The 27,475-nt window shown below is 61.3% G+C and overlaps 3 protein-coding genes and 1 long non-coding RNA gene across 12 annotated transcripts; 3 read left to right on the forward strand and 1 right to left on the reverse strand.

The window, feature by feature from the left end:
* Positions 1-70: 70 nt before the first annotated feature.
* Positions 71-5,273, forward strand: LRFN1 (leucine rich repeat and fibronectin type III domain containing 1). Of its 3 annotated transcripts, none has more exons than XM_052667653.1 (4): positions 71-288; positions 1,518-1,654; positions 2,077-3,415; positions 4,031-5,273. In XM_052667653.1, the coding sequence occupies exons 3-4, from the start codon at positions 2,088-2,090 to the stop codon at positions 4,593-4,595; spliced, it is 1,893 nt and encodes a 630-aa protein (XP_052523613.1). In that variant the 5' UTR covers positions 71-288; positions 1,518-1,654; positions 2,077-2,087; the 3' UTR covers positions 4,596-5,273. The 3 variants fall into 3 exon arrangements, with proteins under 3 accessions (XP_052523613.1, XP_052523603.1, XP_052523593.1); XM_052667643.1 differs by having other exon boundaries at positions 1,607-1,654; XM_052667633.1 differs by lacking the exon at positions 71-288 and adding an exon at positions 360-1,076 and having other exon boundaries at positions 1,607-1,654.
* A 946-nt stretch (positions 5,274-6,219) lies between these two features.
* Positions 6,220-7,750, forward strand: SYCN (syncollin). 2 transcript variants are annotated; one of them, XM_052668230.1, is made up of 3 exons: positions 6,220-6,951; positions 7,122-7,206; positions 7,286-7,750. In XM_052668230.1, the coding sequence occupies exon 1, from the start codon at positions 6,358-6,360 to the stop codon at positions 6,751-6,753; it is 396 nt and encodes a 131-aa protein (XP_052524190.1). In that variant the 5' UTR covers positions 6,220-6,357; the 3' UTR covers positions 6,754-6,951; positions 7,122-7,206; positions 7,286-7,750. The 2 variants fall into 2 exon arrangements, with proteins under 2 accessions (XP_052524190.1, XP_052524181.1); XM_052668221.1 differs by having other exon boundaries at positions 7,122-7,750.
* Positions 7,751-7,895: 145 nt separating this feature from the next.
* On the reverse strand, positions 7,896-27,471 carry PAK4 (p21 (RAC1) activated kinase 4). 6 transcript variants are annotated; one of them, XM_052667580.1, is made up of 9 exons: positions 27,360-27,471; positions 13,838-14,061; positions 11,442-12,047; positions 10,519-10,959; positions 10,148-10,281; positions 9,950-10,076; positions 8,959-9,084; positions 8,724-8,858; positions 7,896-8,628 (listed from the first exon to the last, which is right to left on the reverse strand). In XM_052667580.1, exons 2-9 carry the CDS (start codon positions 14,039-14,041, stop codon positions 8,473-8,475), a joined length of 1,929 nt encoding a protein of 642 aa, XP_052523540.1. In that variant the 5' UTR covers positions 14,042-14,061; positions 27,360-27,471; the 3' UTR covers positions 7,896-8,472. The 6 variants fall into 6 exon arrangements, with proteins under 6 accessions (XP_052523540.1, XP_052523549.1, XP_052523558.1 ...); XM_052667589.1 differs by lacking the exon at positions 27,360-27,471 and adding an exon at positions 20,526-24,107; XM_052667598.1 differs by lacking the exon at positions 27,360-27,471 and adding an exon at positions 20,057-20,507.
* Positions 26,096-26,663, forward strand: LOC128073398 (uncharacterized). The gene is made up of 2 exons (XR_008202704.1): positions 26,096-26,191; positions 26,271-26,663. It is a non-coding gene; the product is annotated as an uncharacterized LOC128073398 (long non-coding RNA).
* Positions 27,472-27,475: the final 4 nt, after the last annotated feature.

Below are 27,475 nucleotides of genomic sequence, written 5' to 3' on the forward strand. Positions count from 1 at the left end.
GGGACCCCCGGTGCGGGAAAGCGGCCCCGCCCCGCCCCGCCTCGCTCCGCCCCGCCCCGCCCCGCCCCGCCCCGCCCCGGCGGCGCTGCGGCTCCGAGCGGCGGCCCTGGGCCGGCTCCGGGCACGGCGGGCCCATCCCGCTCCGCCCGCACAGCCACCAGCCGTCACTCCCCGCCCCGCCGGACCGGGGCCGCCCCCGTCTATGGGTCGTCGCCGGGGCGAGGCCTGAACGGGCCCCGAACGCCCGGAGCCGCGATGGGAGTGGCCGTGGGCTGAGCCCTCACCCAGGTACCTCGGGGAGGGGAGGGAACCTCGGGATGCGGGGATGGATGGGGGGAGCGGGGGGATGGATGGGCCGGGCTGGGTGGTACCGGGCCGTACTGGGCCGTACTGGGCTGCTTTGGGTGGATCTGGGCCGTGTTGGGCCTTATTGGGTGGTGCTGGGCTGTATTGTGATGTGCTGGACTATACTGGGCAGCGCTGGGTTATACTGGGTGGTACCAGAGCCTACTGGGCAACGATGGGCTGTGATGCTTTATACTGGAAGGTCTTGGGCCTTACTGGGCAGTACTGGGATGTGCTGCTCTATACTGGGCTATACTGGGACCTGTTGGCCCCTGCTGGGCTGTACTGGGCAGCAGGGGGCCATACAGGGCTATACTGGGAGGTACTGGGTTGAGCTGGGTTATACTGGGCAGTACTGGAACCTCTGCTAGGCAGTACTGGGTTGTGCTACTCTATACTGGGAGGTACTGGGACCTGCTGTGCTGTGCTGGACCCTGCTGAGCAGCACTGTTCTGTACTGGGTGGCACTGGGAGGTACTGGGCTGTGCTGAGCCTCACTGCAGTGTTCTGGTCCCCACTGGGTCTTACTGGGCGGTACTGGGTTGTGCTGGGATGGACCTTGTTGAGTTACACTGGCATAATATTGGGCTTTCTTTACTGGGCTGTGCTGAGTTCTGCTGGACCGCGTTGTGCCTTCCTGGGCTGTACTGGGCTACAACTGGGCCATACTGGACAGTACTGGGCTCTTTGGAGTTGTGCTGGGTCCCACTGCATTATGCTGGGCGATGCTGGTCAGTGCTGAGTTGTGCTGGGCCTTGCTCTGGGGTAGGGCCATACTGGGCTGCACTCAGTCTTACTGGTGGCACTGGTCTCACTGAGCGGTGCTGTCTTGTACTGGGCCGTGTAAGACTTACACTGGGTCACGCTGGTTTACGTAGGGCTGCGTTGGGCTGGACAGGGCTGTGCTGGGCTTAGGTTGGGCTCTGTCGGTTTATACTGGGCTACTCTGGGCCATACTGGGCTGCATCGGATCATCCTGGGCGATACTGGCCCATACTGGGACCATTTTGGTTTGGGCTATACTGAGGCATACTGGGCCTTACTGGGCCATCCTGCACTACGTTGCACTGCTATGACTTGTACTGGTCTACACTGGGCTGTGCCCACACTGACCATACTGGGTCGTGTTAGGAATATACTGGGCTGTACTGGGCTTTTCTGTGCTGTTCCAGGCCTTCCTGGGTCATACAGGGCTGTACAGAGGCGTAGTGGGATGTACTGGTGTGTACTGGTCCATACTGGTTCATCCCCTCTCCCACAGGCCCTGTGGCAGCACCCGGTCGGGATCAAGATGGAGCTGTGAGAGGAGGTACTGAGCTTATGGGGTCGCTGGTGGGATTGCGATGGGAGCCACACACAGGATCCCATACAGGATCAGAGGGGGTCGTACAAAGGGTTACGGGGTCACGCGGGATCGCGCGCGGCATTGCTCGGGATCACACACAGGGCCACGAGGGAGTGGGGGCAGGAGCACAGGGGATCGTGTGTGGGATCACAGGTGGGATTGTTTCACGTGGGATTGCGGGACCGTGGAATCACAGGCGTGGGGTGACGCCTGGGATCACGCAGGATTAACATCGCGGGGTCACACGGGAATGCTTTACCCGGGGTGATGGGATCACACGCCGCGTTGCATGTGGATCACACGCACACGTGGGGCCGGGTGCGGGATCATACGTGGGATTAGGGGCTCGCATAGCGTGGGATGGTCTGACGCGGGCTCACCCCCAGGCCGGCGCAGGATGGCGAAGCTGCTGGTGCCGCTGGTGGTGCTGGGGGCGGTGGCTCAGCGTTGCCCCCCGCGCTGCCTCTGCCCCGCGGCCGCCCCCAGCCCCACTCTGCTGTGCGCCCGCACGGGGCTGCTGGCGGTGCCTCCCAGCCTGGACCGCGGAGCCGTGGAGCTGCGCCTGGCCGACAACTTCATCGGCTCCGTGGGCCGCGCCGACTTCGCCAACATGAGCAGCCTGGTTCACCTGACGCTGTCGCGCAACGGGCTGCGCCGTTTGGCGCCCGGTGCTTTTGCTGACCTGCGGGCGCTGCGGGCGCTGCACCTGGACGGCAACCGGCTGCCGGCGCTCAGCGGCCCGCAGCTGCGCGGCTTGGCCAGCCTGCGGCACCTCATCCTGGCCAACAACCAGCTGGCCGCCATCGAGCCCGCCGCCTTCGCCGCCTTCGCCGCCACCGTGGAGGATTTGGATCTGTCTCACAACAACCTGCCGGCTCTGCCCTGGGAGGCGGTGGCGGCCATGGCCAGCCTGGCCACGCTGACTCTGGACCACAACCTGCTGGAGCGCGTCCCCGCCACGGCGCTCAGCCGCCTGCCGCGCTTGGCCCGTCTAGACCTGACCGCCAACCGCCTGCGGGTGCTGCCCCCGGTACCGGGCCCTCCGGGGCCCAGCCTGGCAGCGGGAGGCAACCCGTTACACTGCAACTGTGAGCTGCTGTGGCTGCGGCGCCTGGCACGGCCCGACGGGTTGGAGAGCTGCGCCTCGCCGCCGTCGCTCGCCGGCCGCCTGCTCTGGGCTGTGCCCGAGGAAGAGCTGGCGTGCCGCGCTCCCCACATCGCCGGAGCGGCCGCCAGTCCCAGCGCGGTGCTGGAAGGGCAACCGCTGCGTCTGGGCTGTGCGGCCAACGGAGACCCCCCGCCCGCCCTGCACTGGTTGGGTCCCGACGGGCGTTTGGTGCAGAACGGCTCACGGCGAGCCTTGGGTGCCGACGGCTCCTTGCAGCTGCGCGTGGCCACGCTGCGCGACCACGGCGCCTTCACCTGCGTGGCGTCCAACGCTGCCGGGGAGGCCGCTGCGCGTGTGGAGGTGGCGGTGCTGCCGTTGCCGGTGCCTCACCGGCACGGGGATGGGGACGGGGAAGCTCAGGCCGGTCCCGGCCCCTCGGATATGGCGCGGGCTGGAGCCAACGAATCGCTGTCGGTGGGCGCGGAGCGACGCATCGTGGCAGCGGATCTGACGGCGTCGTCGGCGCGCATCCGCTGGCTGCCGCAGCGCCACGTGCCTGGGCTGCGCATGTTCCAGATCCAGTACAACAGCTCCATCGACGACTCGCTCGTCTACAGGTTTGGGCTGCGAGGCGTTCCGGAAAGTGGGGAGGGGGGATGCGAGGCTGCAGGATGTGGGGTTTGGTGGTGTTGGTGGTGCGTTGTGGCGCTGCTCGGATGTGCGGGACCACGGGGCGTTGCGTGGTGTTGCATGGAGCTGCCAGGCATGGCGAGGTGTCGCCAGGGCATTGCAGAGCATGGCTCGGGCCTGGGGGTGTTGCACGGAATCACAGAATGGCCGGGGTTGGAAGGGACCTCAAGGATCAGGAAGCTCTTCTGCCACTTGCGGGGCCACCATCCTCCACCTTTAACACCAGCCCAGGCTGCCCTGGGCTCCATCCAACTTGGGGGTTGCAGGACAGGAGACCGTTTGTGGGGTCACTGCATGGGATTGCGGGGTCACGGGGCTCCGCATGGCATCGCACGGGGCTGCGAGGCATCGCTTGGCACGGCGCAGACCCAGGGGGCGTGCAGGGCGTCGCACGGCGCCGCGGAGCACCGCAGGGCATCGCACGGGGCCGCGCCGTGCCTCTCAACGCCGCAGGGGCCGCGTGGAGCCGCAGAGCGGCGTGTTGCGTTGCGGGGACCCTGAGCCGCCCCCCCCCACCCTTTTCCACCCCCCCTTCCCCGCAGGTTGCTGCCGCCGTCCAGCCGGAGCTTCGTGCTGCGGGATTTGGCCGCTGGCCGCGAATACGACCTGTGCGTCTCCGCGCTCTACGCCGAAGGCACCGCGGCACCGCCCGCGTCCCGGGCTCTGGGCTGCGTCCGTTTCGCCACCGCTGGGGGGACCCCGGGCTGCGCCGCCCCCCGGCCCCATTTCCTGGGGGGCACCGTCATCATCGTCATCGGTGCCGCCATCGCCGCCTCCGTCCTCGTCTTCATCCTCATCCTCACCGCTCGCTACAAAGCCGCCCGCCGTCCTCCCGCCGCAGTCGCCAGCGTCTGCTCGCAGACCAACGGCACCCACAGAGCCCCGGAGCCCGAACCGCCTCCACCGCAGCCCTTAGCGGTTCCTCCGGCGCCTCCGGTTCTGAGCGCCCCCGGCGGCTCCCGTGCGTTGTTTCCCAGCCACAGCTTCCCTCGGCGCGCCCGGACTCGGCGGCACGGATCGCTGCCGCGCCTCGATGCGCCCGACGCGCTGCCAGCGCTGCGCCCGTCCTTCGGCAGCACCCACTGGATGTTGGAGAGCACCGTCTGACGGGGGGGGCGGCACCCCGGGGCGCTGGAGGCGGCTCTGGAGGTGCCCCCGGGTGCGCTCTTGGGTGCCAAAAGCGGCTCCGGGTGCCGCTGAGCGCCTTTGGGTGCCCTTAGGGGCTGGAAGGCAGAGCGGGGTGCTTCTCTGCGCCTTCGAATGCCCGTGGACCTTTGGGTGCCCAAATGCAACCTTGGGTGCCTCCCAGCTTCAATAGGTGCCAGTGGACGTGGGGGGTCTAAGTGTGCCCTTGGATGCCCCTCTGCACCTTCAGGTGCTCTGCTGCACCCCTGGGTACCAGTGGACCCTTTGGGAGTCCTGGGCCCTGATGCACCTACGGGTGCAGCTCTGGGTGCTGGAAGTGGCTCCAGGTGCTGGTGAGCTGCGGGGGCTTGAAAACGGCTGGGGGGGGGGGGGTAGGGGGGAGAGTGGGGCTCCTCTGCACCCGTGGGTGCCCCAACGCAGTATTGGGTGCCAGAGAACACGGGGGGTCCAAATACACACTTGGATGCCCCTCAGCACCTTTGGGTGTTCCTCTGCACCCCTGGGTGCCAACGGATACCGCGGGTCCCAATGCCCCAGGGCACCCGGACACCCACGGGTGCCCTCGTGCAGCCTCAGCACCTTTGGGTGCCCCCACCATATGCACCCACTCGTTAACCCCCCCACCAGCCCCCCGGGGCGCCCCTGGGTGCTTCCCCCTCCTCGCTCCCCCCCTTCCCGCCCCTCCCCAACAACCCCGACACACGTTGCGCCCGGCCCCCCCCGCGGTGCCTTCGGCCGGGTGGCGGCGGGGGGGCCCCGCGCAAGCCCCCGCAATGTCTGCACAGATGACACGAGCCCCGCAGCCCCCCCCCCCCCCCCCGATCTGGCTGGTCTGGATACCCCCGCGGGGGTCGGGCCCCCCCCCGCGACAGCCCCCCTCCACCCCCCCCCCCCCCATGCCCTATCTGTCCCCCTGTATCCCCTCGACTCGTTTCTCCGCTCCTCCCAAAGTCCCATTTCTCCTCCCACTCCCATCGTTACCCCCTCCCGCCCCCCCCCCACCAGCCGCCCCCCCGGCCCTCCGCAGTGTTTAACACAAGTTTTTACATTAAAAACCTGTGCCCCCCCCCCCACCCGGGGCCATTAAACCTTTTGTGTGTGAAGCGCAGAGGGAAACGCTCTTCTGTTTTTGGGGGGGGGGAGAGGAGTGGGCGCTCCCCCCGGCACAGACCGCGCCTGATATGCAAATGAGAGGCGGGGCCACGGCAGCAGGGGGGGGGTTGCGGTTGCCAGACGGGCGAGCCTTGGGTTCATTACTATGCAAATGAGGGGCGTGGCTGAATGCCCCCCACCTCTTTCCTCGCCCTCTGCTGCTTCCTACCGCAAATTACCCGCTGCCGCCGGTGGGGGTGAGGGGTCAAGGAGACGTCGGCAGCCGCCTGGCCTCGTCTCCCCCCACCCCCCCCGTCACATCGGATCCCGGCCTTGTGCCCCCCCGCCACGGCTGGGAACGGCCCAGGTGCGGCTTTTGGCACAGGGGGAAGGGGGACACCGTGTCCTTTTGCCGTGACATCTGGGTTCGCTCCCAGGCTTGGTGGTCCCGGGAGGGGGGGGAGGGGGTTGGGGTGGGGGGGAGAAGGTCAGGCCTGTGCAGCTGGGTCCCTTCCCAGGAGGGACAGGGCGGCACGTGGAGTGGGAGCAGACACGTGGTGGTTTCCCGTCCTTCCCGCATCCTTGGGATCGGGTATATCTGAGCGCCGGTTGCGGGGAACGGCACGACGAGATGGCGGCGGTGCTGGCTGCGGTGCTGGCGGCGGTGCTGGCGGTGTGCGGGGCTGAGTGCCCGACCGCGGCCGATCTGAAGCCGGACAACGGCACGCGGCTCTGTGCTCAGCTCTACACCCAGAACAGCGTTTACTACGACGAGTGCTGCGCCGGCAGTTCGCTCAGCGTGCTTCCAGATGCCGACGTCCCCTACATGCCCACGGGTTGGTCCGGCAAAGTCTCCTCGTTGGTGGTGGGAAAGCGTTGTGAGCTGAAGGTCTGGTCCAAGGCTGGGAAGGCAGGCAACAAAAAGACCTTTTCGGCAGGCTCTTTCCCGAGGCTGCAGGAGGTGAGAAGGGGGCTCTTCCTGAACTGGAATAATGCCATCAAGTCCTACTACTGTACGTGCAGCTGAGCAGGGCGCAGGGCCGCTCGGGGCTGCTCCACGCAGCGTGGGGTCAACGTGGGGTAGAACCAGTCAATGTGGGTCAACACCAGTCAACGTAGGTCAACACACACCAAGAGGGGGTAACATCAGTCGACGTGGGTCAACGTGGGGCAGAACCACTCAGCGTGGGTCAACACCACTCAGCGTGGGTCAACACCAGTAAACGTGGGTCAACACGAGTCAACATGGGGTAACATCAGTCAACGTGGGTCAACGCGAGGCAGAACCACTCAATGTGGGTCATCAAGCACCCAGACGGGGTAACATCAGTTGATGTGGGTCAACGCGAGGCAGAACCACTCAATGTGGGTCAACACCAGTCAACGTGCACCAAGATGGGGTAACATCAGTCAACGTGGGTCAACGTGGGGCAGAACCACTCAACGTGGGTCAACACCAGTCAAAGTGCACCAACATGGGGTGAAACGGTCAGTGTAGACCAACACAGGGCGGCGTTCATCAATGTGGATCGACACCAGTCAACGTGGGTCAACGTGAGTCAACGTGCACCAAGATGGGGTGAACCAGGCAACGAGGGTCCACGCCGGGCACCGATCATCAGCGTGAGGCCGCGCTCCTACCAGCATTCGATGCGAGTCGACCCTCATCAACCTGGGTCAACGCGAGTGAGCGCAGCTCAACGCAGGCTGCGGGTTGTCGGCGTGGCTCCACGGCACCAGCAGCTCGTTGGTCCTCCTGCAGCCCAGCACGTCACGCTGAGCGGATGCGGGTCACCACCAGCCATCGCACGCCCAAGTGGGCCCACGTGGGCCAACGCAAGGCCCTGCGGAGCGACGCGAGCCAACGCGTCCACGGGATCAGAATCGGCCCCTGCCTGACCCCACGGACCACGAACAGGTCAGCAGTGAGAGGTGGGCACATGAGCTGTGCCAGCCCCCCACCCTCCCCAGCCCCTGACCCCACACAGCTCTGAGCGTAGCCAATAAAGCCTTGAGGATGTGCAGCTCCTGCCTTGCCGCTACTTTATTTGGGGGAGACGAGGCAGCGGCAGCTGTAGGGTGACCTCGGGCAGATCCCCGTAGCCCCCATACCCACCGCCCCACGGCGCCCCCGCCACCCTGCCCAAAAACCACAGTGGGACACGGCGCTCTCCAAAAGGACACGTGTAATCTCTCCAGGGGGCCCCATAGCAACCCTGGGGCACTCCAGCGCTGTGGCGTTACAAAACGACAATATAAATAGCTTTGTTTAAAAAACAAGACAGAAACAAACAGAGGAAAAAAAAAAAAAAGTGTTGGGATGAGGGGGGGGGGGACACCCAGATCAGTAGTGTGGCCGTGGGGCTGTAGTGTTGGGCTGGGGGGGAACTGGACACGGCCCTCCTGCAGGGCACAGGGCCAGAAAAGGATAGAAAAAGATTGAAGAGGGGAAAACAAAACAAAAAATGGGGGGAAACGGGGACTGAGCTGAGATGGCCCAAAGGGATCCCAGGGTGGCCGTAACAGCAGATCCCGAGCGGTCAGGAAAAAGCCCCCCGTCCCCAAGCCTCTGCAGGGAAGGATCGGGGACAGGGCCGGTGCCATCGCGCGGCCGCACCGCCGTCCCCCGCCAGCTCCCGACTCAGTAGTACGGCGTGGGGGGCCAGGACCCCCCCAGTGCCCCCACAGTAGCGGCACAGTCACAAATCCAGTTAAGAGGCGACGGTGAGGACGGCGGCGGGGCTCCTCACCGCATGCGGTTCTGGCGCATGAGGGGCACGATGCAGGAGGGGGGGCCCGCCTTGCCCAGGAAGGGGTGCTTCAAGAGTTCGTTGGCCGTGGCCCTCTGCACCGGGTCCCGCACCAGCATGCGGTCCAGGAAGCCCTTGAGAGAGGGGGAGACCTGAGGGGCAGAGCGGACAGGAGGGGGGGGATCAGGCGGGGGGCTTTGAGCGAGGCTGCCCAATTGCAGCCGCCCAGCCAACCCCCCCCCTTTACCTTGTGCACGTTTTTCAGTTTGGGGGGCAGATTGTCTCGGATCATTTTCATGGCCTTTAACGGCGGCTCGTTAAAATACGGCGGCTCCCCATCGACCATCTCGATCACCATCACACCCAGGGACCAGATATCCACCTGCACAGGGGAGGACGGACGTTTGTGGGGCTTGTGGGTGGGCTGACATCCCCCTCCCCCTCCCTGCATCCCCTAGAGCCCCCCTGCACCGCAGGCTCACCTCTGGGCCGTAGGGCAAGCGAGAGATGAGCTCCGGTGCCATCCAATACGGGGTCCCCACCAGCGACTTCCGCCGCGGCACCTCCTTGTTCACTTGGGCACAAAACCCAAAATCAGAGAGTTTCACCTGGAGGCCGGAGAAGGCGGCTCGTGAGAACGCTGTGCTGCCCCCAGCACCAGGCAGGGATGCTCCGTTCTCAGCGCTGCCTTCCGGGATCAGCCCCGTCCCGGGAGCTTCTCCAGGTCGCCTCACAACCCCTCTGTGAGGCTGCACATCAGGCTGCAGATCCATCTCAAAGAGCCTCAAAGCCTCGAAAAGCTTCTCTGGCTCCCGTGTGATCAGAAGCGTGAAGCACAGAATGGTTGGAAAGGATCCCAGAGATCACAGAAGCACGGAATCCTGGAAGGGTTGGGTTGCGAGGGATCCCAAAGCACCCCCAGCCCCAACCCGTGCTGCGAGCTGCACGCTTCTTCCTAGGAGCTCAGGCTGCCCAGGGCCCCATTGCTGGCCTCAGGCACCCAGAGGGATGGAGCACCCACAGCTTCTCTGGGCAGCTGTGCCTCAGCCTCATCACACTGAGGAAAAGGTTTCCTCCTACCGATTTCTAACCCAATTTCTCCTCTTCCCGTTTAAAACCACTCCCCTGGTCCTGTTAGACCACGTAAGAAGTCGGTCCGCCTCCGACCACAGTGCCTTCGGTGTTTGTGTCGCTGGTGTTTCCTGGTGGTGTTTTGGCACCTCCAGGAAACTGAGGGAACTCCAGAGAAAGATTTGGGGGCTCAGAGCGGCCTCTGGTTGAGGCTCAAAGCCCAGCACTTGGGGCGCCCTGAGGAGGCACGGCGCTGCACAGGTGCCAAACTTAATATAAGAGCCCCTCCGACGGCGTTTGCCACCCGGCTGATCCCATGCAGACTTCCTGATGAGACCCTGACGAGGTCAGGGCAGGGGAGCAGCAGTTGCAGAGGGGCCACACCGTGGCAGTGCCACTTACTCTGCCGTCGTGCGTCAGCAGGATGGAGTCACTCTTGATGTCGCGGTGGATGACGCCCTGCGCGTGCAGCACAGACAACGCCTTCAGCACGGCCAGGCAGACGGCTGCGATCTGCTCCTCGTTCATCCTGCGGGAGGCAGAGGGTCAGGGGGGGGGCGGCCAGGGGGCCGAGAGGGGCCGGGGGGCCCAGGTTCGTACCGGGTGTGCGTCACGATGTCGGTCAGCGCGCCGCCCTCCAGGAACTCCATCACCACCCACAGCTCGTCGCCCACCAGGTAGCTGTTGTACATCTCCACCACGTTCTCGTGCTGGTAGTCCCGCATGATCACCACCTGCGGGCAGAGCGAGGTGAGCTCGGCGGTGCCCATCTCACAGGGCTGGGTTTGGTGGGGTGGGCAAAGGGGCTCGTGGATGGGCAGCGGTAATCGGCCCTTCTCCGCAACAGCGAGAAGAGCCACGGGGAGAAACAAAGCTCCCGGCGCAAAACTCCATGAGTGGCAGCCCCAGCTCCCATCCCAAAGCAGCTGTATCTGACACCCGTAGGCACCCCAGGGCTCCGCTGCCTGTACCTCATTGAAGAGCAGCTCGCGCCGCTGCTGCTTGCGCAGGTCCATCTTCTTGACAGCCACCAGCTTGCCGCTGCTCTTCACCGTGGCGATGCAAACGATGCCGGTGGATCCCTCCCCTATTTTGATGAAGTTGTCCAGATAGGTGCGTGGGTCTCCCGGATCCACCACCATCTGCAGAGCTGCCCGGAATTGTTCGTGGGAGACGCGTTGGGGCTCTCGCTGGGGTGAGCGGGGCTGCTGGGGGCCGACGGCAGGGGGTGGGGGGCCGGGCTGTGGAGGACGGGCCAGGTGGGGCTCGGAGGCGTGTGGGGTGAGGCCAGCGGGGGGCTCAGGGACCTTGGAGCGGGGTGGGCCGGGGGGCTGGGCTCGGGAGGAGCCGGCGGCGCTGCTTGCTGGCCCGTTGGGTGCTGCCTCCTGAGGCCGGCCCGGCCGGGGTTCAGCCTGCAAAAAAGAGAAGAGGGCCGTCAGAGCCACGAGGGATGGTGCGGAACGTTGCTGCTGGCCCCAAAGCACCGACGACGCCACCGCGTCCAGGCCTTAGCGGAGCTGGACGGCGTCGGAGGAACGAATTGCATCAGATGGGTTTGAAGGAGCAGGGACAGCGAGGAATGGGGATAGATGAACACAGGCGGCCGCTTCGGAGACCAGAGAGGAAAGAGGAGAGCGCGAGGAGCCGTGGCACAGCCCCGGGGAGGAAAGCACAGAACAGACGCAGCCCCCGCAGTGCCGTGGTCTTCAACACAGTCGTAAGTGAAGCGAAGGAGGCCGTTCAGCTGGCGCTGGCTTAGGAAGCGGAGCAGAGAGGCTGCAGTTGTAGGAGGCGGAGGCCAGGCAGAGTGAGGAGAGCCCCCCGAGGCTCGGGGGAAGGAGAGATCTCTGCTAAGCGGAGCGGCTCAGAGCGGGGGGAGCGGAGGAGCCTTTACCTGTGCACCTGCGCCCCGGACGGGGTCGGTCTCAGCCCGTGGGTAGGTATTAAAGGGTCGTCCCGTCTGCTGGGCAGTCTTCATCACCCCTTCGGACACGGGGATGTTGGGAGTCCGGATATTGGGCCCGGAGAGCGGGCGTTTGTCACGGGGGGACTGAGGGCTGCTGCCGTTGCCGTAGGTGGATTTGGGCCGCTTGTCGCAGGGCTCGGCGCGCTCCCGTCGCACCACGCGCTCGTCCCGCTCGCCGCAGTCCCTGTCGGCGGGGCCGTCCCGTTCAGGGGGGGGCTTGGGGTACTCGGGAGGGGGTGGGCGACCGCCGGTTCTGGGGCCGGGCTCCTGGCCTCGGGGCCGCTGCGGGTCCCGCTCGCGGGGTCGCTCCTTGCCCCGCTCGGGCTCGCCACGGGGTGCGGGGCAGCTCTTGTCCTTGCTGCGGCCAAAATCCTCGGCAAGGCCGTTCTCCTGGCAGAGCTGGTCACGCCGGGGTGGGAAAGGGGGGCTGTCCCTGCGCAGAGAATTGGAACGGGACACGGACATGTTCTCAAATTCATCCAGCAGCCAGGTCAGCGAGCCGTCCTTGGCGGCTTTGGTGCCCCGTACGATGGTCTTTGTGCAGGACGCGGGACGAGAGGTAGACAGGAACACGGAACACGAAACAGAACGAAAAGAAACAAACAAACAAACAAAAAAAATGAAAGAAAATAAAACAAAAATAAAAATGAAATGCCTGGTGGTGACGGGGGCAGGGGGCGGCTCACACAGACGGGACGAGGGGAGGGATGGGATCTCCGCTGACACACGACGAACAGAGCACCGTTAATAGGAGGTGGCCCACGGGATCCGCACCAGACGGGGATGTTGGAGGCCAGGAAGAAGGCAGCTCCGGCGTCCCCACAGCCTCAGGGGTCTGCCCATGCTGTCCCGAGCCCCTCCAGGAGGTAGGAAACAGAGCGGGAATCAGACCCAGCTGTCTCTCTCCTCCCATACGGGCCAATGCCAGGCTGAGCCCCGTCAGCAGGGACTCGTGGGGAAGGGTCCCGGGGGGCTGCTGTGAGTTCTGGCTCTGCCTTGAGGCACCTGGTCAGGACCCGGAGCGCAGGGGGCTTTGTTTGGCCACAGACGTGATCATCAGAAACCACGCAGCGGCAGCAGATTTCACTCCCAGCAGAAGCCTGGCTGGGGGCCAACACAGCAAAACTCCTGCTGGGGCCCCGCTCCTCTGCTATCACAGCCGAGCTCTGCTACCAGCTAGAGGGGAGGCAGAAGGGTATTAAAAGAGAGTTACTGCGCTGCCTGGGCTTTGCATCATCTCCAAGGTCTCCAGGAAGGATGTGCCAATCTTTTCTCCACGGAATCACAGAATGGCCAGGGTAGGAAGGGACCTCAAGGGTCACAAAACTCCAACCCCCTGCCACACGCAGGGCCATCAACCTCCACGTTTAATGCCAAACCAGGCTGCCCAGGGCCCCATCCAACCTGATCTTGAACACCTCCAGGGATGGACGGGGCATCACAGCCTCTGAGCAGCTGTTCAGCACCTCACTGCTCTCATAGCAAAGAACTCCACGATTCCATGCTGCTCAGCAGCACCACAGCCCAACCACCGCACTGCATGTTTGCAAGCCCTTCTCCTTCTGGAAGCCATCAGCTCCTCAGCCCAAACAAGGCTTCACTGCCCATCCCCTCCTCTGGCTGGTGCTGACTTTTGAGCTCGGCCTGAGTGAGACTGAGCAAAGGGGATTGCTGCCAGGATCATCCGCAAAGCAGAAGCCCTCGCATGGACAGCACCGTGCCCTAACTCCCCTCCTGCAGTTCAAGCCATCGGGATTTCTTCCTGACTCCTGCCAAAGTCCATCTCACCCAAGCGGGGGGCACAGCATGGCCCCAACAGGGTCGGTGCCTTTTCTGATCACCGACAGAGAGCAGCCAGGCAGAGCAGAAGGGAGCAGAGTCAGGGACGTAGGGAGGGTGAAGGCAGAGGAACACCAGAGGCGGCGTGGGTTTCCTCAACCGAGGCAAGCAGACGAGCCAGACTTAAAATGATGACATAAGGGTGGTTTGGGGAAACAGGCAAAGGGAGAGGATGCGGTGGGAAGGGACAGGCACAGCTCTGGTCATGTTTTCCCCTGGCATGTTTTTTTGCCAGCGTTCAGCAGAACGCAACGGGGCGAGGAAGGGGAGAAGCTTTGCTCTGCACTTATCTTCCTCCCACGTGGGCAGGAGGGGGTACACGAAAAAGCAGTAGGTTGTGGAGCACGCTGAAAGGCTTCAGGAACCTAACGGCCAGCTTACCTGCTCCGTGGCAGCCCTGGGAGGGGGCACAAACACCTCCCAAAACGGTTCCATCACCCCTCAGCCCTCAACCGCTCCCCTCAGCACGTCGCAGAGCCGCTTACCTTCTGTGAGCCGTGCTGGATGGCTGTGATACACACGGGGTCCACCAGGGGCTTGGGCCTCTTGGCAGACTCCTCGATGATGCCCTGCCATTGCCGCGGCAGCCCCGTGAACTTCTGCTCCTGCTGGTCGTAGCCGGTGTGGACGCGGTGCTCGAAGTTGGAGGGCGCCGAGATCTCAATGCGTTTCTTCTTCTTGCTGAACATGGTTGGAGCGCTTAGCAGACCTGAGGGGACAGAGGGAGGGCAGAGTGAGGTGTGCACGAGGACGGAGGTGGCGAGGGCTGTAAAACAAGCATCCCTTCTTCAGGAACTGACCGCGCTCTCCGGGGAAAGCATCGCTTGCCAAGAAGGAAACACCTCGATCCGGCCCAGCCCTCGCACCGGGCGCGCTGCTCCCTTTGTCAGCTGCTCTTCCCCCATTTTGGCTGTTGGTTTTTATTTCAAGCTGCATTTGGGCACCCAGGAGGGGAGTAAAACTCTTCCAAAGGGCTGACAACAGCAGGACGAGGGGAAATGGATCCAATTTGAAGGAGGGAAGATTGAGGTTGGATGTTAGGGGGAAGTTCTTCACAAGGAGAGCGGTTGGGCCTGGAACGGGCTGCCCAGGGAGGTTGTGGATGCCCCATCCCTGGATGTGTTCAAGGCCAGGTTGGACGGGGTCCTGGGCAACCTGATCTGAATGTGGATGTTTGGTGGCCCTGCTGGGCAGGGGGGTTGGAACTACGTGATCCTTGAGGTCCCTTCCAACCCGGGTGATTCTGTGATTGGGCTCTAGACTAAAAGCCTTGAGGAGCTTTCCCTGCTCACAGCCTCAGCCCGCTCTGTCTCTACCTGTAAGTGATGCAATGGCACAGCAGCAATCGCAACCGGGGCGGTCGAGGGCTCCGTACAGCACAGAAGAAATGCTGGCCTCAGCCTCAGCCCACGTCCCTCTGTCCCTGTGTGCCCAGACGATGGACTCGGTTCCTCCTCCCACTGCCAGCGCTGTGATGATGCAAGCTGAGGGCTGCCGTCCTCTGCTGAGCTGAGGAGCATTGGTTTGGCCACACCTGACTTCCTGCCTGTGGCAATCCTGTGCAGCTTGCACCTGGGCCGCTCCGCATCCAGGACATCATTTGCCCCCTGAGCCCCGCTCTTGCAGGCACGTTGCTGCTCTTGCAGCGCCTTCCCTCCTCTCCCTTTGCTCAGCCAGCTTTGATGCAAGGCTTCTGAATTTAAAATCACAGCAGAAGCCTCCCACAGTTACACAAGCCGGAGTCTTCTCCAGACCTCAAAGTGCAAAGCGAGGAGCAGCCTGGCAGCAAGCGTGAGCCCAGGCAGCCCCGTGACACCCAGGCAACGGCCACGAGCCCCTGAGCTGCCCCACGTTACCAATTGCTCACCAGGATCCTGCCCTCTTCCACTCTCCAGCAGCGGGGAGTAGCAGACAATCTGTGCCCTGATGCTCCCCAAACTGGAGCAGCTCTCTGCCCATCCCACAGGCATGGAGCCCAGGGCACAACATGGAGCTCCAAGAAGGGGCAAGCCTGAGCAAAGCCAGGGCTCAAGGCTCACCCTGGCCACCAGCCCGTGGCCTTGGCCAGCTTCCCTGGCTTTACTCTGCCCACACACACGAGCTTTCACCCTTCCTGTGTCGGGGCTTCGCAGGCTGCAGAACTGGTGCTGCTTCTTGGAGGCACTGCAGCCACAGAGCCATCCAGAACTGCAGCCGTGAGCAGGGCAGGTTCTCCAGGCAGTATCTCAGGAGCTGGAAAAGCTTCTGAGTGAAACAGGTTGGCCTGCAAAGAGCTGGGCACGCAGGTGTGCTGTCCTAGCAGGAAAACACTGTTCGCTCAGGCATTTAAACATCTACCAAGGCTGCTGAAACCAAGCTTAGCAATGTGATCAGCGTGGCTTCGGTACCAAATTCAAGGCCTGACAGTTGCATGGCTTTCCTCCGCAGAGCTGTGCCCGGAAAAGAGACCAAGCAGCCACCACTCAGCTACAGTCTGTGCTGCTCACAGATCTCAATTCCTTCATCTCAGTGGTGAACACTGCAGGGAGAGCTGCTTTCGATTTGACTTTCAAAAACCATCGGCAAAAGCAAGAGAACTCCAAGAGGTGCTGCTCATTCCTGGCACAGCAGTTCTGATTGAGACCAGCCACAGCTGAATGCATTTCATGGTATCCTGGGGTGAAGACGGCCACGATGAGGAGCCCAGAAATTGTATGGTTGGTGCAGAAAGCTGTGGCTGGGGGATGGGAGGAGATCCTTCCAGCTGAGCTCAACGCTCAGGGATCCCCCCAGATTCAGAGCTGCGTTCCTGTGGCTCTGCAGCCACAGCTCCGAGCTGAGCGCTGCTGACATGGCACTGAGGGAAAAAGGAGCAGACGAACCAGCAGCAATTGGAGGTGGACTCATCCCACGGTACGTGGTAGGAATGCGTTTGAAGGTCAGGAAATGCTTGTGCCCCCAGCAGCACTGCGGAACGCAGCGCAAATACCTCCTCAGAAACCAAGGCCGCGCAGTGGCGATGGATGGAGGAGCGCCCACCAAACCCCGTGGCTGCCTCTGGGCTCAGGGGGGTCCAGCAGCTGCCCCTGAAGGCCTGGGGGAGATCATAGAATCACAAGGTTGGAAACCATGAGCACCTGCGTGGGGCAGCAGGGCCTCAGCCCCAAGGCAAGCACAGAACAAAGCTGCAGAGGAAGCCTGGCCCCAAGGCGGACCCCAGAGCCGTTTCTCCTGGTGTAAACACCACAGCTTTGCACAATGGGGGCTTGTTTACACCAGCGGAACGCCCGCATCCTTCCAGGCTCTGAGGTACAATGTTGATGCTGCTCAGCAGGAGCTCAGAGTCCTGGCAAACCTTTCCCAAAATCAACAGCTCTACGGAGAGCCGCAGCAGGGCACGCACTGAAGTTGATGCGAGCTCAGCCCTGATCACAGCTGTGCTCCCACTCCTCCAGAGCTCAGCCTGGGGGAACAAGGACAGCGTGACCAGCAGCACTGGTGCCCTCATCACCTGATATTGGACCATACTGAGCACGGATACAGGATGCTCAGAGCAAGTCCTCGGTGCCAAGTGCAGCACAAGACCTAAGTCAGGGGAGAAAACCCTACCAGCTTTTCTCTATTTCTTTGCTGTGCTCTCGGTGGCATGCTCTGCCTGGCTGCTGGCCTCTCCTTCTGCTTACACCGACTCTGCAAAGAGGAACAGGACAAGATTGGACCCACCAGACCACTGTGAAAACACCACACAGAACCAAGGGGAAAGGATGGACACTCAGACTGCTGCTAATGCAGCCCTCAAACTGCCAACAGCCTTAAACTCTGCGTTTTCCCTGGACGCAGCTCACAGCACCGTCCAGAGCCAAACACCAGGACAAGTGTCCCAGCACCGTAAAGCCAGCCCCGATTTGCTTGCTTTCCTTCAAAACCAGGCCGTGATCCCCAGCACCCGGAGCACAGCCACATCCTCGTGCAGCTCAGAGCTGTGCAGTGCTGTGCAAGGAGCAAAGCCCCGTCCTCACACCTCCAGCACCGAGCACAGGGACGGGCAAAGGGCTCCCAGCCAGGCGCTGCTGGTGGAAGCTGAGGGCAGCTCCTACTGCTGGGCTGCAGCTTCTTGCTGCCAGGATCTGCTGCTGGGATCTGCTGGCAGCGCATCCCGACGCTGCACTTGGATGCTCTGGGCTTCCCCAAAACCACACCAGCGCAGAGGTCGGCATTTTCACTGTAGAAACAACTTGGGTTTCAGCACATTGAGAGGAAAAAGCGCTCAGAAGATCCAGGATAGGTGAGGAGGGACAGGAGGGTCTGGTGAGCACCAGCTGCTTTGCAGGGACAAACCAGCAGAGTGCATCTCCCACATCCAGCCCTGCCATCTCAGTGGAGGAAAAACCAGTTCTGTTTGTTTGTCAGTCAGAGCTGAAGGAAGAACCCCCCCCCTCCCACAAAGGATCTGGACAGGAGGCAGCAGAATCAAACAAACACAGGCAGCTTCAGCATTTCAGGCCACGCTTTGTTTGTTTAACCCTCTGCTCCCTCAAGCTGTGGCAGCAATGCCATCCCACGCTGACCCAACCCGTCCTGCCAGCGTGGCCGGCTCTGATTTCGGTCCCCTCTACTGCTTTCATTGCTTTCTGGTACAATTGTGGCCTTTTCCTCCCATTTTAGTCTCCCGATTCAGCTTCCTTCACACCGCTCGGTGCAAAATTAGTGGCCCCAAAGCCAATCTCTTCCTGCAGGCAGGAAATCCCAGCCCCGGCCACCCGCCTCGCTGCAGCACCGCACCAACACTCCCTTCCTCGCTCAGTCTGAGCTTCTCCTTCCCAGTTCCTGCTCCTATAAAATCCTAATAACTCCTCCTGCACCTGGGGAAGGGGAAAGCCTTCACCCCAGCCCATTCTTGCATAAATTGGGGTATTTGTGCCCTCCCCCATCCCGCATTTCGCTCCTCCAGAGGCCGCTGTGAGCCGACGCGGCCGCGCTCCACATATTTGCCAGCGCCACGGGGCCAGATCCTGAACCACGCCAAGCATTCCTCAGGGGCAGGCAGCTGGGTGTGAGCTGCGCTGCAAACAAACCTCCCTGTCAGGCTGTTCTCGTTACCTTGATGAAGTTTTATCCCAGCAGGCGAGGCCGATCGAAGCTCGAATGGCCGCACGCAGCTTCAGCCCAGATTGCTGGGTGGGGGAAACTTCACCCCCCAGGCATTGCTGGCTGCAGCCATCCAGGCTGTGTGCGTGCGCCTGCTTCGCTCTGCTTCCTGCTTGCTGCCACCTGCACGCGTCACGCTGCCTTTCTGCAGAAGTCCCAGCATCTTCCCTTGATCCTCGGAGCACCTGCTCCAAAATTCCACCCTGGAAAACTTCCTGAGCGCTCCTTCCCCATGGAAGCCCCCCTTCAAGGAACCCTGTGTGGCACCATGGGGAAAGGAGCCACGTCTGGATGATATGGAGCCAAAGGGCGCCTCTCAGGGTGGTCGTTGCCAGGCTGCAGGCAGAGGGAAAGTGAACACAGTGGGACTCAGCTACTGATCGCAACCAACCTCCAAGCTGAGCCTGAAGTCACTGAACTCTTTCTGGATTGGCAGCAGAACAGAAACACAAAGAGGCACGGCTGGAGGACCCTCGCTGTCACCCCCACCCCTCAGTCCAACACATCAGCAGCTTTTCAGCCGGCCACGGCGAAGGGAAAGGGTTAAAATCCACCCCTCTGCCTCTCCTGGAGCTCTGCACATTCCTCAGCCCTGTCCAAACCCAGGTCACATTCCCTTTATCTCAGCTTTGTTTAATTAGTCAGCCATTAACGAACGCTTCTGGCAGCCAGGAGTAAACTAAAATAGAGCAGAATATTCCCCACTGCTGGCAAGCTCCCCAGCCTTACGCTATCAGGGCTTGGGAGCTCACTCTTACCTTTCAGAAGTGAAAAAACAGTGACAGAAAGATTGAGGAGGAGCCCACAAGCACCCATTTCCCCCAGCACGCTTCCCTCTCCTCCAAGCATTCCGTGTCTGTGCAGGGAGTTGGTGCAGGACTCTGCACCACAAGCATCAGGGAGAGCCTCAGGTTGGGCACAGCTCCGCTGCCCAGATCTGCTCTGAGCTGCTCCAAACGGATCTCAGTTAAATGCAAACCGAGTGGGAAAGGAGCGCAACAAACCTCACAGCCCTGACTGCCCACAGGGGTGTTTTAAGGGGGCTCAAGGGGTCCCTGGACGCGCGGTGCAGGCACCCAGGGACACCCCACCACCCTGCGCTTCCCATGGGGTCGCCGTGCTCCCCTGGCACCGCGTCCTTCCTCTGCGCAGCGGAGCAGGAAGGCTGCTCCAAAGATTCCTTTTGTAAAGTCCAATTCCAGAGCAGCGCAGATGTGAGTCTCAGCTTCACCCCCACCTCGGTCCGAGAGGAATCGCCCCCTTTTTCTTACGGGCTCAAACCAAGCAGCCTCAGGCTCTGCCTCCCATACAAACACCACCACCCTGCTCGCATCAGCCAGAACTGCTTGCTGCCTCCAAAAGCCAGCTCAGCAGATTGGAGGGCAAACAACCTGCTCCACAGCAAGGTGGAGAGTGGTGCCCCATTGCTCTGCACGTTTCCAGCACAGTCAGCCTCGCCCGGGCTTGAAAAGCAAAGAAACTTCCTCCGAGCAGCCTCCCCTCAGTGCTCACCCCCTGCCAAACCCTGCCTGAAACTCATTAACAAAATATATCAGCCAAGACTCCGCATTACTCACCATCACCACCCTGCTTCCTGCAAGCCAGAGGGGGAAGAAGGAAGGAAAACTGCAGCAGAAAGAACTCTGAGTGGGGCAGGAGGACGCAGGGCTGAGGAACAGCAGCACAGAACGGCGGTTTGGGGCCAGCAGCCACAGCTGTGCTCCCGACTCCGCAAACTTCGCAGCGCCTCTGGAGCCAGGCAGGACTGGGACATCCTGAGCCCTGCAGATGGGCTCTCACCGTCCCCCCCTTCTTGCCTGCTGGAACTGGGTTTGTGCTGGCACGGGGACAGACCAGCTTTGCTCCCCTGCATCCTCAGCACGGCACCGGGACGGCAGGGAAGCAGGGGGTGAAGCCGTGCCAGGCCCCGCGCCGCTTCCTGGTGCCGTGAGCCTTGCTCCAAGGCGAGCCACCCAGAGAACGGGTTCCTCCCAGCTCCACACCACCTCCCTGCAGGCGCCCACCTCCGCGCCGTGCTGCCGTTACCATTTCCCAGGGCTGGAAGTGGCTCCGGCTGCGCTCACCCACGCTGCGAGGATCCGTTGGCAAGCGAGGAGGGAGGGAAGGAGGAGAGGAGCTGTGATCAGCAGCTGCTGAGGCTCGCAGGGGTTAACAGCGAAGCTTGTAAGAAGTGGAGCAGGAATAGAGGAGATTTGAGCCGGGAGCCAATGAGGCAGCAACATTTGAAACAAAGCAGCCAGTCAAAGTGCCCCGGCCGTGGAAACAGGGAAGGACGGAGAGGGGAAGGTGGGAAGCCAGCGGCCTTTCCGGAGAGTCTCTGCTCATGTGGGTGTTCCTTATCCACTTCCAGGTCCCTCACCCACCCTGAGAGCAGGGGCTGGATGTGGCCAGAAGCGCTGACTCCTCTCCTGGCAAGTTCAGCTGGCAGTAAGAGCTCTGGCTCAGGAACAGCAGCCCCAGAACCTGCTGGGGGGACAGCAGGACGCTCACCAGGGCTCCCCGAGGGCTGTAAGCCTCTCCTGAGGGCGAGGATCACAGCTCAAAGCTCTGCCTCTTCATCTGTTTTCCACGCAGACGAGCAGCGTGCTGCTTGCTAAGGAGAAGCAGCGTGAGCTGTGTGATCCCATGGGGTGGGCAGAAGGAACCGAGCAGCCCCCGATGCGAGGATCTCCAGCTGGAAATCAAGGCTCTGATGTGAGGGTGCACGTTTCCATTCTCTCCTCTCTGATTTTGCTCAGAGGAAACACTCTCGAGTCGGCCCAATTAGTTGGCACGTCTTGCAAATGAACTTCTCGCCCCCAGCAGCCCCCATGGGCAATTGGCCCAACTCAGGGGCAGCACGGGAGCGAAGGCAGCAGGTGGCGAATGGGACAGGGAAAGCAGATCAGGGCAGCTGCGAGCCCTGCTGCACCCAGCACAGCCCAACAGCATCTCCAAGAGGTCCCAGCTCCATTCTTATTTAAATGCCTTTTACAAGCACGGAGGGGGAAACACGCAAGAAAAAAAGCAGGGCTGTGAATGTTAATCACCTAGCAGCTTACAACTAGATTGCTCACTTCCCATTCGTCCTCATTTTCCTCTTCCTTGTTCTTTTGCAGAGCGTTCGGGGACCAAAATATCTACAGCAGCTTTGCTACGCTGCTAAGCAGCACTGGGAAGCTTTCCTGGAATCATGAGAGAAAGAGATGGAAAAAAAAGACGGGCAGATGAGAGCAAACCTCCGCCAGCGTCGCCTCGGCGCCTGCAGCAGCCAGGTGGCGTCGCCCTTGGTGCTGGCATCGCCCACCCGGGGTCCCCGAGCCCTCATGAAGCAAACGAGGCTGCGTTACAGCATTCACAGCTTTCTTATCTTTCAGGGAAGGGGGAAAGAGCAGCGGAGAGCTGGGCAGAACGCTGATGTGGGAACGAGTTGGAGCTGCTGCGTCTCTTCCCCGTCTAAGGGGCAAAACTCATCTGCCCTTCTGGCAAGTTGTTTCCCTGGTGCAGAACAAGCAGCAGCTTCAACACCTCCCATTTCCAGCCGTCAAAAGCTGCCGTGACTACAGAAATCCACCAGCTGTTCTGCTCGGCTGCCAAGAGCACAAAGAGCCCCCAGCAGCAATTTCAGAGGCTTGTGAAACGCGCTAATTAATTCACAGGAAGATAAAAGCGCATCAAAGGAAGTTTCTACCCTCGTATCTTTCGGGGCTTTAACACAATTAGCAGAAGCACATCCTGCCGGCCCTCGCCTCGCAGACAAACCCAGCGTGGCCTCAGTCCCCAGGCAGCTGCACCCAGAGCTCAGCTCGAAGGACCTCAGCCCCACCACTGACGTCCTGCTGCTCTCCTTCCTCCTGCTGCACGCGGCCCAGCTTCAAAACGCAAACAGACACCGGCTCTCAAAGCCTTCACTCCCAGCCCCCCCAAGACTGCGTAATGCAAGGCTGCAGGCTCAGCTATCGCATTTGATTTGGCAGTAAAGATCTCATGTGGTTTCAGGCTGTGGGAGCCACAGCTCCGAGCTCACACACGCCCTGACTGCAGCCCAGCAGCGCAACCAGAAGGGATCCCAGCGCCGGGGCTCCGTCCCAGCCACGCCGTGGAAGTGGAAACGGCATTTCCTTGACATCGCCGTGCCCTCCGCAGTTGGGACGCGAGCCCTGCGTTGCTGGAGCAATGGAAGCAGGCATACAGGCACACCTGAGTGGAAGTGGGGCAGAGGAGCCACGGGACGTCATCCACCAGGAGTTTGTCACGCTGAGAGCGGCACGGCGCAACGCTCACCGCAGCGCTGCTGCGCTCAGCCTGCCAGCAGGGTGGTAGAACTGGCCAGGCTGGCTTTGCACAACCTTCAAAGAGCAGAGAGATGCCACGCTGCCAGGCTGGGCAGGGCCACGTGGAGCCGGCGGGCCGAGGAACCCCGGGAGGATCCAAACAGAGTCCTCAGGCAGGAAAGAAGTCCAAAAGGAGTGCAGAAGTGTGGGGTGGACCCAGCTGAAGGATGGGATGCCGTTCAGCAGGGCCAGGAGAAGCTCGTGAGGTCCAACAGAGCCACGTGCATCGCTGCACACCAATTGTTCTCCCATCAGCAGACGATCTCTCAACCTGCAGAAACGCCCTGAGCCTCCTGCACTGCTGGGGTGCCCCAAAGACACCAGTTTGTGTCCAGCCACCCCAAATTCCTGCGAGCTGACCTGCAGCCTGGCCTCTGCCAAGCTCTTCCAGAAAGTTCAGGCTTGGAGTGAGAAATTCACTTCAATTTTCCCTTTTTCTGCCCACGCAGCAGCCTGCAGGGTTGCCCAGCGATGACTCAGTGCTGAAGGGCTTAACACAGGTTGCTGGGGATCTATTCCTGGTTCTCCTCCTGCTCTGCTTTGTGAGGAGGAGCGTCAGCCCGGCACGCGGGAGTCTGCTTTAACAGCGCTGGCTTCGATCTGAGACCTTCAGAGGAAAAGTGCTGGAGAGTCACGGCATCACAGCGCGGCGTGGGGTGGACGTGAGCTAAAGGATCACGGCGGAAAGAATTGGAGTCCTTCACACTCAAAAAAAACCCCAAAACCAGCAAGAAGAAGAAGAAACAACAGGGGAATGGATCTGCGATGCTCAGCACGTTCTGCACAAAGCCTTTCACCTTGTCCCCACGGCTCCAGTGTGGCCACCGGCTGCCCAGGAGCATTTCTCAGCCTCATCCCCGTGGGATGACGTCTCATGCACAAGGGCTGCTCCCCCCGCTCCCACAGACACCGTTTGTGCCTTGAAGCCTGAGCTCCAATTACCCTTATCTCGGTTTCCAGAGACACAACCAGAAGCACCGCAGACCCCATTTCTCCCTTTGGTGCAAAATGACTGCATAGATGGCGTCTCAGCGGAGCTCCCTGACTGCAGGGCTCCCTCAGCGTCCTCGAGCGCGGGCAGAGAGATGCTGGCCTGTTCCATGGGCTCCTGCACGCCTCTCCCTGAGCGAGAGGCTGCTTCACTACTCCTCTCTCATTCTGTCTCCCACTGGGAGCTCAATGGTGTCAGATGAAGCGCTGTGGGAAGGGCGAGAGGATGGCAGCCCGGGGCAGCAGAAAGCAGTCATGCAGAAAGCGGAGGCGAGCGGTGAGCGCGCAGCACTGGGGGCACGCAGAGCCCCTTGCAGGCAGCGCCACGCAGCACCGCTCCACGGGATGCTGCCGCCTGGCATCAGCAATGCTCCAGCAGAACCCTGACCCAAAAGTAACGGAGCCCCTCCAGCCACCTCGCTATTGAGCTTCTAACCAGAAGGCTGCCGTTTCAGCATCGGTGCTCGTAGCCGCCTTTTGGGCTTCTCTGTTCAGGCAGCATAAGCGATTTAATCGCAGCGTGGAACATCACGCAGGCACCTTTTTGGAACAGGAAGCACGGAAACATCACCCGCTCCCAGCAGGGGTTACCCAACCCCTCCAGCAGGTCAGACAAACAAGTTCTGCGTTGCACCAGAGATACCTTTGGTCCGGGGTGGAGGAACTGCACGCAATCCACCCCCACTGCCTCCATTCTGAGCGCTGAGCAGCCAGAGGCTCCTCGCCACTCGCTGCTCCTGCTCTGCACTGCACAGACAACACTGAACGCAGCCCTGCGCCGGGGCACGGTGACAAAACCCAACAGCATTCCCCCACCGCACCCCAAATCCTGCTGCTTCTACAACCATCGCCTTGCTCTTGCCCCCTTAGCACCCAGTGGGCTCAAAACAGACATTCACAACAAGAGGATGACGATGCACAGCAGGGAGAAGCCATGCGGGGACATCGCCTGCCCCCCTGGAAGGGACCCAAGGCTTCGGATGATCAGCAGGTGCTAACGGAGCCCCAGCAGCCCTGCAGGGAAGGGACTCTAACGAGGATTTTAATGCAACCTGGCAGTGGATTGCATTCCCCAATGCTTAAGGACCACGAAGGAAGCTATGGGAGACGCTCAGCGCAGCACCCGGCACTGCTGCCCCAACCCCACAGCAAGGAGTTCGCCTCGGATGGCTGACACTTGAAGCGTTTGTCTTCAGTAGGAAAAGGGAAACCAAACCAAACCAAACCCCCACAGCCACAGTGCCAAACCCAGCGCCTCCCCTTAGAGTTAACAGACCAAAACATCTCAGCCCCTTCCATTTTCTCATCACCCTCCTGCACCCCACTGACAGAACCTACAGTTTATTTGCTCTCAGCGCACGACGTAGGAAAAGGAAGAGCAGAACAAGCACAGCTCTGAAGAATTACATTCTCATTACGTCCCAAAAACGTTAATAAAGAAAAAAAAATCAGCAAATCCTCCAGGATGCACCAGCCCAGCTGGGAAAGCTGCTCTGAAACGCGAGCCGCACCGGAGGCAGGCAGAGCTCCCTCTGAAACCCCAAACCAGCACGGCTCCGTTCCCAGGCACACGGTGAGGCCTCTTCCCTTCCCCTGCTGGCCTCAGGAGAAACCACTTCGTATTAAATAAGGTCGGTGTGATTGTAATTAGGCGGCGTGGAAGCTGCCAAACGTCCCCGGGGTTTCTGTGGGCCTCCCAGGGCTGCGTCCTTTGTCCTCCTGCAGTGCAGCACAACTGAATCCCACGGGGCACCCAGCACCAACGCCATCAGCTCTGCTTTACTTCACTGCCTTCAGAGGCAGGACAGAAACGGGCTCCTGGTTACGTGCACCAAAGGAAGAAACAGGGAGAAAAGCAAAGCTCCCAGGGCTGCAGTCCAAGGGCAGAGCAGTGAAAACAGGCAGCAGAGCACGAAGGCACCGGGCATCATCCCAGCGTGCACAGAACTGCTCAGCATCCAGCGGTGCCCAATTTGAGCATAGAAAGCTCCATCCCCACGAGCTGCACCTCGGATGCAAAGCTACACCTCCTTCCTTCCTACCTTCCTTCCTTCCTTCTTTCTTTCCCCTCCACCAGCCACCCACAGCCTGGAATCATTCATCTGAGAAGTCGGGCGCTGAGGAATCAAACCCACACCACAGAGCCAAAGGAAGGCCTTGCAAGAACCTCACCGTGCTCCAAGCACTGCCTCTCCCGTCCTGCTGCTCCACTGCCCCAGGGATGGAGGTGCGATTCACGTCCCCTTTCATGTCCACTCAAATTCACCTCTGTTTCAGCGCTTGGGTGACTCACAGAGATCCAGCTCACAAAGCCCAAACATCAACAGAAGAAGCAACACAGCAGCAACAGCAGCACAAAGGACGGTGAGAAGCCCAGAGCAAAACTCGGTGAGTTTTTATTTTTGTACAGCCCGCTTCCTTCTGACCCATTTGATAATTGCCAGCAAAACAAATGTCTCCCCTGCAGATGCAAATAAAGATATGTGGAAAACATCTGGGAGCTGTAACAACACGGGGGAGCAGAGCGTGAGTTTGCATTCAGCTGAGGGGGCAAACAGAACCTAAACTGGCAGCAATCGTTATCTTGTTGGTACCTCCCCTGGAAAATTCTGAGGCTATTCCAGCTTCCAAATGGTTCTGGTTAATTACCTTTGTTTAGGAAAGTCAGGGTGGTGTTGCAGCAGAACAGAATACAAGCAATGTTTCTGAACACAAGCTGGAAATGTCAGCCAAAGACAACAGCACGGCGCTGGTGATGCGGCCACAGAGTCTCACGTTTCACAAACCAGCAGTTCATACCCAACTCCTATAAAAGGCCCCCCCAAAACCTGCCCAGGGGACAACAAACACATCCCCCAGGTTTAGAAATGAACCAGGAATTAGGAAACTTCCTCCAAAAGCCGCCAGGATTGGCTGCCATTTGCAACCGGCAGCAAACAACCGAATCCTTTGGCCGCTGCTCAAACGGGGTTTATTTAAACTTCCTCTGCACAGCCCAGCTCTCAAACTCAATTTGGGGGTTTATATTTAAACATCCTCCACAGCCCCCAGCTCTGCCCCTTCCCCAACGCCAGGCTCCACAAACCCAATTCGCAGCTATTCGGGATGCTTCAAAAAGACACAAACCCAAACCAGGGCTGCTGGCTGCGCCTGTGGGCTCCCACCCAGTCCTGCACGGATGGACAGATCCCCAAATTCGGGCCATTTTTGAGGGCGGGGACCCAGAGAAACACAGAAAACCCCTCTATTCCCCCCCACCCCCCAATCCTTGCCCCCCTCCATATCTCCTCCTATCTCCCCCCCATCTCCCCTCTTACCCTCCCCCCCGTCCTCTTCTACCTCCCCCCTCCTATCCTCCTCTCCTCCCCCCCGCTCCCCTCAGGGCCTCCATAACTCACCCACACCCCCTCCAGGCGCAGGCTGCCCACAGCACAGCACTCACAGCACTCACAGCCCCCACCCCCAACCTCAGGAGGCCCAAATCCTTCCCTGCACAGCCAGCTGAAGACCCTCGCCCACATATTCCCGTATCCCCGGCCCCTCAGGCCCCACTCACCGCCCCCCCCGCCGGACGCGCCGCTCCTCTCACTCGGTCGCCGCCATGTTGGAAGGCCGCCGCTCTGGGCCGCACTCCGCCCCCGTTCCCTTCGCAACAAGCCCCGCCCACCGTTC

Source organism: Tympanuchus pallidicinctus, unplaced genomic scaffold (genome assembly GCF_026119805.1).
Source record: "Tympanuchus pallidicinctus isolate F22 unplaced genomic scaffold, pur_lepc_1.0 scaffold101, whole genome shotgun sequence".
Lineage (NCBI taxonomy): Eukaryota > Metazoa > Chordata > Aves > Galliformes > Phasianidae > Tympanuchus > Tympanuchus pallidicinctus.

What these genes read in the sequence shown, in the direction of transcription:
- LRFN1 (XM_052667633.1), top strand. An exon ending in AGATGGAGCTGTGAGAGGAG is followed by an intron (nt 1,655 to 2,076) that starts GTACTGAGCTTA and finishes GCTCACCCCCAG; the next exon opens with GCCGGCGCAGGATGGCGAAG. An exon ending in GACGACTCGCTCGTCTACAG is followed by an intron (nt 3,416 to 4,030) that starts GTTTGGGCTGCG and finishes CCTTCCCCGCAG; the next exon opens with GTTGCTGCCGCCGTCCAGCC.
- SYCN (XM_052668221.1), top strand. Translation starts at nt 6,358, where the DNA reads ATGGCGGCGGTGCTGGCTGCGGTGCTGGCGGCGGTGCTGGCGGTGTGC.
- PAK4 (XM_052667572.1), bottom strand. Translation starts at nt 14,288, where the DNA reads ATGCAGCTTGAAATAAAAACCAACAGCCAAAATGGGGGAAGAGCAGCT. An exon ending in TCCGGGGCGCAGGTGCACAG is followed by an intron (nt 10,960 to 11,441) that starts GTAAAGGCTCCT and finishes TCTTTTTTGCAG; the next exon opens with GCTGAACCCCGGCCGGGCCG. An exon ending in GACATCGTGACGCACACCCG is followed by an intron (nt 10,077 to 10,147) that starts GTACGAACCTGG and finishes TGCCTCCCGCAG; the next exon opens with GATGAACGAGGAGCAGATCG.